At 37.7% G+C, this 12,524-nt stretch overlaps 1 protein-coding gene across 2 annotated transcripts in view; it reads right to left on the bottom strand.

Annotated features, from left to right (window-relative positions):
- SETDB2 (SET domain bifurcated histone lysine methyltransferase 2) overlaps positions 1-6,080 on the bottom strand; it is a 49,161-nt gene extending 43,081 nt beyond the window's left edge. The window contains exons 1-2 of one of the 2 annotated variants that reach the window (XM_037800021.1): positions 5,509-6,080; positions 1,371-1,725 (exon numbers count right to left, since the gene is read on the bottom strand). In XM_037800021.1, the coding sequence (XP_037655949.1) occupies positions 1,371-1,386 (16 nt within the window). In that variant the 5' untranslated portion in view covers positions 1,387-1,725; positions 5,509-6,080. The remainder of the gene's footprint in view (positions 1-1,370; positions 1,726-5,508) is intronic. The other variant, XM_037800020.1, reaches the window with a different exon arrangement.
- Between the last annotated feature and the right edge of the window lie 6,444 nt (positions 6,081-12,524).

Here is a 12,524-nt window from a genome sequence, read left to right as displayed (position 1 = left end):
TGGATGTACTATGTCCCCCAAAACGCCATGTTCTTTGATGCAGTCTTGTGGGGGCAGACGTCTTAGTGTGGATTAGGTTGGAATCCGTTGATTGAGTGTTTACACAGAGATGTGACTCAAGCAACTTTGGGTAATACCTTTGATTAGATTATTTCATTGGAGGTGTGGCCCCACCGATTCAGCACTGGTGTTGATTTAATCATTGGAGTTCTATAGAAGAGCTCAGACAGAAGGAGCTCGCTGCTGCAACTTAGAGAGCCATTTTGGAGATGTCTGCTGAAAGCAGACTTTTGCTGACACTTTGGAGATGCTAGCCCAGAGTTGGTGCCGGAGAAGCTAAGAGAGGACAAAACACCCCAAGAGCAACATTTTGAAGAATGCACAGGAGCTGAGAGAGGGGCTGGAACACAACCTGGGATCAGCAGATGTCAGCTACATGCCTTTCCAGCTAAGAGAGGTTTTCCAGATGCCACTGGCCTTCCTTCGGTGAAGGTATACTTGTATTGATGCCTTAATTTGGACATTTTCATGGCATTCGGACTGTAAATTTGTAACCAAATATATCTCCTTTATAAAAGCAAATCCATTTCTGGTATTTTACATAACAGCAACAGCAGCATTAGCAAACGTGAACACTATCTGACAGAGGAACTGAGGCTCGCTGGCAGCTGGTCTTCAGGGAGGAAAGCATTGTCTACTGAAGATGTGATTTGGACATTTTCATGGCCTTAGAACTGTAAGCTTGTGAGTCAATAAATCCCCATTGTAAAAGCCAACCCATTTTATGGTATCTGCTTTTTGGCAGCTTTAGCAAACTAAAACAACCAGTAACCCTCAAAACTGTCAAGGTTGCCAAAAATAGGGAAAGTCTGAGAAACTGACCTCACAGCTGAGAGGGGCCTAAAGGAGACATGAGAAATAAATGTAAGATGGCATCCTACTACATGGGATTCTGGAACAGAAAAAAACATTTGGTAAAAAGTAAGGAAATATGAATAAATTATGCAATTTAGTTCATAACAATACGTCAATATTGGTTCATTAATTTTAACAAATAAACCATACTAATGTAAGATGCTAATCACAGGGGAAACTGGAAGGGGGTATGTGGGAACTCTGTGAATTCTCTTCCTAATTTTTCCGTAAATCTAAAACTGTACCAAAAAGTAGTATCTATTTTTAAAAAAAGTACTGATACACAATTATAAAGATAGATTTGATAGCTATGTCAGAATAAACCATCAATTCCCTCTAATTCAGAAAAGTCACTTTCAATGAAAAACTTTGAAAATTCCACAATTCAGCTACATTAAGTCTATATGTTTTTAAATAAATAAATAAAAAGTTTAGCAATGTGCTCTTCAACCTACCATTTTTTTCTCCCATCTTTTGGTGTTGTTTACAAATATAAAGCTCTTCAAAATTAACTTTTTCAAAGGACTGAATGACATGAATTACTTTGATTGGAGAATGAAATTAGAATCCAACTGTAGGCTCTATAAAAGTTGAAGTCCTCAAACAAAATTCTAAACCCAATATTCTTTGATACTTGAATCTTCAAATGGAAATTGTGGTTGAAGAAGTTTTCAGAAATGACCAATAGTCCAACATAATGACAATTCCATGCATCTTCATCAAGCAATTATTTATTGTCTATCAGATCACTGACATCTTTTAAAAGTAAAAAATAACTCTGACTTTTGGTCCACACATCCATGAAACATTCTGTAAGGAAAACAATAAAGAACAGTGCATATTTGTAAAAATAAGGTATATAAGAAAAAAATTACTATAACAACTCTACATCTTTAACACAAACTATTACAAAAGAAACACATATTAACTGGAGAAAATTTGTAAAATATCAAAATCTGGTAAATTATGGAGAAGAAAAGTTAGGAATCACCCATAATCCTATCACCCATTGGAGAAAATTTGTAAAATACCAAAATTTGGTAAATTATGGAGAAGAAAAGTTAGGAATCACCCATAATCCTATCACCCATATTTAACACGTGTTAACATTTGAATAAAATTTTTTAACAATTAAACTATCCCCATTTTATAAATACTTTATTAAAACTCTTTAAATGGGGATAATGAATATTAACTACCCCATAAAATTGTTCTGTGGTTAAGACTTAATCACTTAGATTAGGGCCAGGCACAAAGTAAACACTGAACAAATGCTAGCGATTATTATTATTCTTTCAGTATATAATTTTAGAACACAATCTAAATTTTAGAGGATATAATATTTTATAATCTTTCATTGAATATATCCTGTACTTTCCTGCCTGTCATTAATATTTTCCTATAATATAATTTTTAAGTGGCTGCATAATGTATGTATGATGGACAATAATCTATATATTATGGTACACTAAAAATTTTTAATAATTAAAATTTTAATAAACTATTAATTAGTAATAGAAATAAACCTCTACATTGGGCATTTAGATTGCTTCTACTTTTTCAGTCTTACAAATAAAAACTGGGAACAATATACTTTATACATATCTCTGATTATTTCCTTAGGCTATACACCTAAAGATGGAACTAATAGGTCAAAGGGGACCAACAATGTTCAGTTTCAAGACGCTAGTCAAGCATATGGTGAATTATTCTCCCACCTACATACCAACTCTTAGAAATGTCAGATTTTTAAGAAAATAAAAAGATACAATCATGGTGAAAACAAAAAGGGAACTCTCAGAGGCCAAGTGTGTGAGGCTCTCTGGGGAAAGGAAACATATGGGAAGCTGCAGAAGTAAACTGCCACTGTCGCCACCATCAAAACATAGTATATAGATGGGAGAATCCGCCCAGGGGAGATGCGCGCATAGCTGAGAGTCATCAAACATCTGAGAACAGCAATGCCAGGAAAGACGTGCAACAAGCCCACCAAACTGAAGACTTACACTAAAGAGAATCAATAGGGCACCCTAAAAGTGATTTTAAAACAAATATGTTGTATTTAAAATCCTCAAAGAGCTAAAGAAGGAAACCTTGTCCATGAAATAATATACAATTTTGAAAAACCACCAATTAGATACCTTGGACATAAAAAGAGTTGTTGAAATAAACTCAACAGATGACTTAATAATAGAATGGACTCACGTGAAGTGCCAGTTAGTGAGCTGGAAGATTGAGCTGAGAAATTCACCAGGAACAAGAAGCAAAGAAATAACAAAATAAAGGAGAAAACAGAGAGAATGGGAAAGAGACAGAGATGACCAAGAATTTCTCATTACTGTAAACACACATAAGCCCTTGGACTAAAAGAGCCTACTGAGTGCCAAACAGGATAAAATTCATAATACATAACCCTAGACAAATTGTGGATAAACTTCAGAATAGTCAAGGATAAAAACAAAGTCTTAGAAGCTTCCAGAGAGAAAATCTAGATTACCTATGAAGGAATGTGTAATCTGACCTCTCATCAGAAATGCCAGGTGCGGAGTACAAAGAAATGTCTGGACCCAGAATTCTATTTCTAGCCAACCTTTCAAAAGTGAGATTGAAAAAAAGAACTTTTACAGACCCAAATGGCATACCACTCAAAGACTCTCAGTAAATAATACTTTACGAAGAAAAATGAACCTAGAAAGAGGTACAAGAAACAAAGGTGAATAACAGTAAAGCATATGAATACTAAATAGGGATTGAAAATGGGTTTTAATAATAAAATGAAATAAAAATGTTAGAAGATCTCACCATGGGCGATTTTGGTCTTTTTTGGAGAGGGGATAGAGAGGAGAATATAAGGTTCCTGTTTGCAGGGAGAATATCAATACTGATTAAATTTAAACTTTGCTAAGAAAATTTAAGAAGTAAAAAAATTATTGAGGACACATAGTCTTGGGACATATAAAGAACTCTGTAAATCATTAAGAAAAAAATGACCCAATAGAAAAACAGGAAAAATTTTTAAGGAAAATATAGAAATCCATATAAATGATAGGTTAACAAGCATATGAGTAGACACTCAAACCTCCCTAGTAATCAGAAAATGAAAACTAGAAGAAAAATGAGGATCATCATCATCCAAATATGGGCAAAAATCAAGAAGATAATATCTAGTGTTGGTCAGACTGTCAGGAAATTGAACTCAAATTACTGGTCTGATGTAAAAAACAGTAGAGGTATTTTGTAGTCAAATTTGGCATTATCTATTAAAAGACTAAAAACAGTCAGAACTCAAAACCAAGCAATTCTACTTTTAGGTATATGTATCCTTGAGAAATAGCACATGTGCACAAGAAAAGATGTACAAAGATTGTCCCTGCAGCATTGCTTATAAGGCGAAAGACTGAAACCAACCTAAAATTCATCCAGGGGAAAATGATAAACAAAACGTGCCATGGAACACCATGGAGCAGGTAAAAGAAATGAACCAGATCTAACAACAAGAATAAACTGCAAAAGACTGTCAAATGAAGAAATCAAGTTACAGAATGATACATTCTGATACCATTTACATAAAAAATGGCAAATGTATATATGTACCTATAAAGAATATATAAGTATAAAAAAGGACTTGAAGGCTCTCCATCAGTCTTAAAAGTGTATGTGGGTGGAACAGGATGAGGGTTAAGGGATTGTGGATTGCGTTTTTAATCTGTAAAATTCTAATTTAGTAAAAAGAACGTAAAAGAGTACTTAATTTAAAAATTAAATATGTAATTCTCAAAAAGAGATGGTCCATTATAAAACCTTCTGGAGCATGTTGCCAAACTGCCTTCCAGAAAGGTTCTACCAATTTCTACTTCTCACAGCGCCAGCAAACTCAGCAGTAGCTTCATTTTAAAGAACACCCAGTGCTGTTCCCACCTTCCAAAAATTTAAAAATAACAGAATTTACAAAAACATAACACTTTTACTGAAGAAAATTTGCAAAATACAGTAAAGCATAAGGAAGAAAATTCAAATCACCCACAATCTCATCAACCACAGATAAAAGGTATACACATTTTGGTGGTGGAACTGGGACTTAGAAATTTGTTCATTGTTTCCTCCTTCTCATTCTTTGTTTTTCCATTTTGGCAGAAAATTAAGTTAGGCTGTTTCGATTCAATTTAGTTACTTTTCGTTTACAAAAACAGATTGTTAAGAAGCCGTGATCATTTCTTCTCAACTTATCTCTGAAATAATTGTGATAATTAACATTTTATTGAGTAACCATGTGTCAGGCAGGCTTCTAAACACTTCAGGTGTTTTTATTTAACCCGCGTAACAACCACGAGATAAATTAGCCTGCCTGTTTTCTGATAAGGAAACTAAGGATTGTCACACAGTGAGAGGAAGGAACTAGGCAGGCAGGCTTCAGAGGCTATTTTGAGGACTCCGCCTCCCCTTCATTAATGTATACAGAACTGTTGCAGGTTTCCAAGTGCAGAACAGCACAGCTAATTACATACGGTCCTCTATTTACTTAATTACTTATTAAGTGGCTGATTGGGCTCCGATCGCGACTCGATGGTTTCAGGGGCTTGTGCATAATCTTACCTGTAAAATGGGTCAGTGGCTAACCATTCAAGTTCTGCTCCTGCATTTTTAACTGCAGTGCTTTTCCCGCAGCCTCGGATTCCCGGCTGCTTAGGAATCACCTCTTTTTAAGGCTGGGAAAGGGGCTGAGAATTCGGGACGCCGCGCCCCCGTCTCCAGCCTGGTATGGACCCAGTTCACGCCGCACAGGGTTCGCGGCGTCTCCAGGTCTCCCGCGCGCCTTCTTCCCGAGGAGCCGCCGGGGGACCGGCTGCACGGACCCCACGGCCGGCTCCACGCCGCCAGACGCGGGGCGTTCCGAGCACGCCGCCCTGGGGGCTGTGCTCCGCCCTCTCCGAGGGCGAGGCCGGGTTCCCCCCGGGTCGGGATCCTTCCCGACTCCACGCTACCGACGCCCCACGGCCCCGGGCGCAAGCTAGGCGGGAAGAACCTCAGCATTTACTAGCCCTCACCTCGGCTGAGGGAGGGGAAACACGCGACCTCTACACCCGGGCCTGCGGAGCGTGACCCCTGAGAGGGAGGAGCCGGGCGCCAAAGCCCCCAACTCCCTGACCGGGAGCCCATTGGCTGCACACCTCGCCGCGTCCCCGTCTCAGAGGTCCCGCGCGCGCACCGCCCGCACCGCGGCGCAGCCCGAGCGCTCCACCACCCCATTGGCTGCCTGCGCTCTCGCGTTATCTCGCGAGTTCTGGATGAGCCAATGGGGTCGCCTGCAGTCAAGAGGCCGGCCTCGTTGGAGTGGTGGCGAGCCGTCTCCTCCGGTAGGTGTGCGGCTGCCATGTTGTGTGTGGCTGGACTGGACTTCTTGAGGTTTGATCGCTTACCTGGCGGCTGGTCGGCGTGCAAGGGGTCCTCGGGAAAAAGTGGGGAAGAGAAGGGTCTTGAGGAAGGAGGCCCAGCGCCTTCTCGCTCGCCTAAGAGAAAGGTTTCCCTCGCCTGGGTCTGAGTCCTGGCTGGGGAGTGCGAGTGATTGTGGTGCGGGTGGGGAGCCCGGCTTTGCTTTGTCGGCCTTGGCTGGGGCTTTGATGCTAAAAGCATCAATTTCTTGGGCTCCGGGAAGCGCTTCCAGTCATCTTTGTCTTGGAGAGAGTGTGCTCATCAACCCCCTCTACTGACAAAGGAGGTTGGCTGAGGGGCCAGCTGATTCAGAAGTGAGCCAGGCTGAGAGTGGACGGGAAGGGGGCGATTCCTCACATTCTCCTCGGCTTCGACAGAGACTTCTTGATTGCTTGCTGTGTGCCGGGGAGCGGCTCCCCCGACGGTCTGCTCTTCTAATCGGGCCTTCCCTTTGCCCTTCTTGGGTCGCTTGGCTTGCGCGTCCAGCCTTCCTGCAGCTGTGTATTGTTAAAAGCTAGAAAGCGGCGGGTACGCAGATGACTTTGAAGAGACAGTTGGAAGTGAAGGAAGAATGGTGTTAACTCTTGATTTCCCCAGTTGCGGTCTGATGAAGATGTTGAACTCGCTGGGTCTGCCGGGGCATTGTTTTGGTTGAATCGTCATGGGGCAGGAGATCTGAGCTTTTTGGGGGAGGTGGTTGGAAGGGAACGGGAGTTAACTCGTTTTTTCTTCCGCGTTATATGTTTAATCGAGGTAGAAAGTTCACGTGTTGTCCGTATTTGAGGGGAAACTTTTTAATCCGATCCGAAACATGCAGGAGAAGAAATGCAGAGATACTTAAAACTTTGAGTTTAGCTTTCATTTATTCAAGGTAAACTGATGACCCAACGAGTCAGCAGTACATGATGTAGACGTTTTGTGTCAGGAACACCAAAGAAAACAAAAGTGAAAAACTGGAAAAATTTAAAATTAATTTTCTTTCTTTTTTTTTTTTTTTTTATCCATGAGCCTTAGAAAAACTAAGTGATTATTTAGATAGCTCGAATATCAGTAGTTTAGTGTGGAATTGAGGGCTAAGGTACGTGTTTGTACAAGTTATCTTAGGTAAGAGGTGGTGACTGGTAATAGCAGTAACACACAGTAGAAGCTCAGTAAATGTTTGCTAAAACATTTGTGTTTCGTCATCTATATAGTGCCTAGTATATATTACACGATAATAATTGTTGAATAAGTAAAATAATGCAGTATTTGGGAGATAGGTTTATACATCTTTTTGGCCTAACTGAAAAATAACTTGTTTTCTGGACTACGTGACTTTCTGTTTGTTTGGTCTAAATTTATTTGTTGCTTCCAAATTATGCATGCAAATAATACTAAAAGTAGAGTCATAACCTTTTTCTGTGAGACATCTGTTTGGGAGACCTTACTTACCATAGAGAAATTTAGGTAATTAAGATGTTCCCTCAAGCCATAATGTGCTATTTGCCACTTGAAATTATAGGCATAATCAGTAAATGAATGTCAAATTTAAAGTCGGTGTCTTAGATGTCTTCTGCTGAAGACAATTTGTTTTTCTAGTTTCTTTTGAACACATCTTAAAATCAAAATACCCAGCTTTACATTATTATGGAAATATGTTTGTTCTGTACTTTTAAATAGTAATTTTAGCATAGTAAATTAGGTAAATATTTTCAGGTTTTCCTTTGCAGACTCAATCCTCTAGATTTCATACAATATAATATGAAGATCCTTAGAAATTGTTTAAAATGCCATTTTTGTGTGCTTTATGGTAAGTAACTTTAAAATGGTTTTTCTTTAGATGGATCTATTACATATTTCAAGAGAACCTCATAGTACATACAAATTTAGACTTTCCCATTATTGTTTCATGCAGTTTAATTATAAAAGAAAAAAGTTTATAACGCCTTTAAAATAATTCCTTTTAAATGAATGTGTTTTGTGATGGGATGTAGAGTAAAGTTTACTTATGTGATTGTGCATAAAAAAATCAATAAAAACTGCGCTCACAACCTATTTGGAATTCTTGCATTTAGTATCTTAAAAATCTAAATGGTTTTATGAGTGAAGATTTTAGGGTGTTTGAAAGCACTTTTCTGTAAATAATGCCTTTAAAATGTTTTAGGTTTTTTTACCCTTGAAAACTGAAAAACCATATTGTATCTACTAGTCATTTTCTTTTCTTAAACTTTCTTCAGAAGTACTACAACTATCCTACTGTGCTTTGTGTAATCATTCTGATGATATAAATATCAGTTTGTAACATTTTGTGAATTAATTTGCAGAAATATTTTTTTATTCTTGGTTAATTTAGTGTATTTCACCATCACCTTTCTGGTCTTTAACCAGTATGGTCCATTACAGGTATAAATGAAACAATTTCTGATTAAAAATTTAAAAAAACAATTTAAAACTGGCCAAAGTTCAAAATTAGCATGGCAGTGGTGCCCAGCTGATCAGTGAAATTGATTGAATGCCTGAATCCTGAGGATTACCATTAACCACTGAAAGTGGTTAACCACGAGATAAACACCAGGAGTGTTCAGATTGTCCCACATCAAGAGGAAAGCACTGTTTTATTTATTTGATTATTTTTAAAGGATGGAGAAATTGAAACATCAAAGTTTTGCCACTTTGTCTAAACCTATGACTTCTCCCTTGGTAAACTCATTAGTTCTTACTGCTTAAACTACAGTTTTTATGCAAATGGTCTCTAAATCTGTGTCAAGTTCTGCCCTCTTGAGCACTTAATCCACTTTTCTTGTGACCGTTGGGGCAATTATATACTCAATTTGTATAAAGCAGTTCTTCCCTCTTATATTTTCTATCTTGATTAATAATATAAGCATCTTCTGAGTGGCTCAGATTTCAAATTCTTCCCCCTTCTTTTCACCCAACTGGATAATCTATAACTTCAACCTCCAAAATGCTTTTCCTATTACGGCCCTAATTTAGGCACTTTTTGCTAAAAACATTTTATTTGCCATTGTAGTACTGGCAAAGCCCACACTCCTCAGCTTGGGATTTCTATTAGTTAAGCTACAAGTTTGGGTGCTGTGATGGAGAAACTGAAAATTAATTGTGGCTTAAAATAAATAAAAGTTTACTTCTTTCCTATGTAAAAGTTTAAGCTGCTAAGGTAGATTTGCCACACAAAGTTGTCTAGGCCCAAACTCCTCCTAACATGTATCTCTGCCATCCTGGTCCATGTGGCTCCACATTGTAGACCGAGATGGCTACCGTACCTCCTGCCATTACATACCACATACTTAAGATGAAAACTAAAATCAAAATGTCTTGTGGAGGAGACATGGAAGGTTTGCAAGTGGTGGTGGTAGAATCTTTCTTCTATACCTTAATTTTTAGAAAATTATTTTTATGTTGTCATCGAAAAAAATTGTAACAGCAATCTGATCATTTTCTCTTAGGATTTCATGAATTTTTCATGGTTCTGTCAGATTCAAATAGTTTAATTTGGCAGGGCATATGGTAGGGGACATGTGCCCCTTTTAATAGTGTGCTTATGGTCTAAATTTTTACTTGCAGACCTGGGCATTACTTTTTAGTTTCCTTCTTTATACAGATGGTCTCCATTGGTTAAGACCTTTGTTCTGAAAGTAATTGATGGCTGCCTCAACCACCTCATCCTCCTTGAAGTATAGACAGGATCCATTCAATCAGAATTTATCTCTTCTTACCATATATTAAAATTCTTAATTTGCTTCTCTGTTATCTTGTTTTCTCACAGGTTTCATTAGACTATGAACTCCTTCCTGGAAGGAGAAAGACTCCTTCCTGAGTGTAGTGAAGTGTTTGGCATATAGTTGACATTTGATAAATTTTTGCTCATTTGAGTATACTTCAAACAGAATAAAGAATTAAGTGGGGTGGTTAAAGGTAAGTCTATCTTGCTTACATCTAAAGCATGATCAAAATAAATAATAAATCAGTGAAATACCTTTTTTATAAACTTTCCAAGGTTTATTGTTGACTAGGGTATACTGAGACAAAAAAGAAATGCTTAATCACTATTTATAGGGAAGTAAATTAGTATATCTTTTAGAAAGCACTTTGTCAGAATGCATCAAGAGACAAAAATATTAACATTTTCCAGGAAACGCCTAAGGAAATAGTGATAGAATCATAGCTTTATGATCACAGTGTAATTTTATATTTGTTAAAAATTGGACATAACAAATATCCAGTGGTAGGAAAATGGTTTTATAAATTATGGCACATCCATTATAATAGACTGTTTTTCAGCCTTTAAAAAACAATGCTATTAAAGGATATTTAGAAACACTGACTTTTAATGACATAGGAAAATGGTCAGTATTTATTGTTAAATGAGAAAAGTATAGAATAGTCATGGAGGAAATGCAGTTTAAAACCACAATGGGATATCACCATACAACCTCTTAGAATAGCAAAAACAAAACATAAAACAATACTGGGTGCTGATAAGAATGTAAGGCTACTGGAGCTGCCATATCTTACTGGTGGGAATGCAAAATAATGCAGCCATTTGGAAGACAGTTTGAAAGTTTCTTATCAAGCGCAGCATACCCTTAACATAATTTCCAAGCAACCCACTCTTAGCTTGAAATTTACAGCAAGGTATGGGAAATCAAGTGGCTTCTTATCTTTGCCAGCACTTGGCATTTTAAAGTGTTTTTTTGTTTTTTAATTTTAGCCATTCTAAGATATGTGTAGTAGTATCTCATTGTAGCTTTAATTTAAATTTCCCCCAATAACTATTTTGAACTCTTCTTGTGAAAAGTGAAATGAGAACCTACCCTCATACAAAAACCTCTGCAAATATTTTTAGCAATTTTATTTGTAATCACCAAAACTAGAAATCCAAATGTCCCTCGGCTGGGGAATAGATAATTACAAGTGTGTCCTTTATTGTAGCACAGGAGCCTCCTCTTAATTAGTCCAGGAAAATATATAAATATGTGCAGAAAAGGACTATGATGTAACTACATACTAAGTTATGATAGGAAAAAATGTATGAAATGAAACCATATAGCATTATATAGTGAAAACAAAAAAATGTGGTTTCAAAGTAGATGAAAATGATAATCTAAATATTTCAAAATGAGCTAAGAAACTAAGGAAAAGGTGGAATTTTTGAAAGAACAGGTCAAATCAAAAATAGAGGTTAGAAATGAAATGACTAGGTTTAGAAGGATATGACAGCTGACAGAACTGGGTGAAGAATTAGGAAAGAGAAGAAAAAAATTTAATCAGGAAATGAAGGAATGAATATTCATCACAGACAGCCCAATAAGAGAGATAGTGGTTAGGAGTCCTATGGGACGAAGGTAGCAGAGGGCAATGCTCCAGGGCACTGCTCTCTTACTGGAGCTTTAAATAAATGATCTGGTAGAATCATCTTTTTCAAAGCTCCAGTAAATAGTTAAATGTTGCAGCAACAGGGCAAATGCCTAATCAAGAAAAAGGCAACTTAAAAATGATAGAATCAATGGACATTTGCACACTGGTATTTTTGGCGACAGTATTCACTATTTGCAATGGATGGGGATGGCCTAAGGATACACTGACTAACAGTGGTATATGCATACAATGGAATATTGAGCTGCTGCGAGAAAGAGTGAAGTTATGAGGTGGCTACATGAAGGAACCTTGAGGACTGTATGTTGAGTGAGATAAGCCAGAAACATAAAGGCTAATATGAGGCCTCACTAATATGGACTAAATATAATGTGCAAACTCTGATAATTGATTTCAGGAGCATAGGTTATCAGGGGAAGGCTTATTGTAAATTTTCTAGATTGTAAGCTCTTAGAGTAGTCACATATATTCCTGAGTTGTTACCTTATTTCTCAATTCTGAGATGCTGGGGTCTTTGTCTACCACCTGGTTGTTTCCTGGAACTTCAGGTATCTTTTTGTGACACCTGAGACTGAGCTACAGTTCTGCAAGTGTGAAAGTCAGTATACCCCATACGGCAACTGTTAAAAAAGCTGAAAAAGAGATCAGACTTCAGTTAGAGATATCAGTGAAGCTGATCTGATTAGGACTAAGACAAATCAGACCAAAGGGTAAAGGATGATATTGACGGTGTTTTAAAACTTCAACTTCTGGGGAGTGGGGGGTGGGGGGATGTGCTGGATGGGGGAGGCCGGCTGGAGCAA

The sequence above is a fragment of the Choloepus didactylus genome, chromosome 12 (assembly GCF_015220235.1).
Source record: "Choloepus didactylus isolate mChoDid1 chromosome 12, mChoDid1.pri, whole genome shotgun sequence".
Taxonomy (NCBI): domain Eukaryota; kingdom Metazoa; phylum Chordata; class Mammalia; order Pilosa; family Megalonychidae; genus Choloepus; species Choloepus didactylus.
Note: the sequence above shows the minus strand (reverse complement) of the source record. Positions and strands in the feature narration are given on the sequence as shown.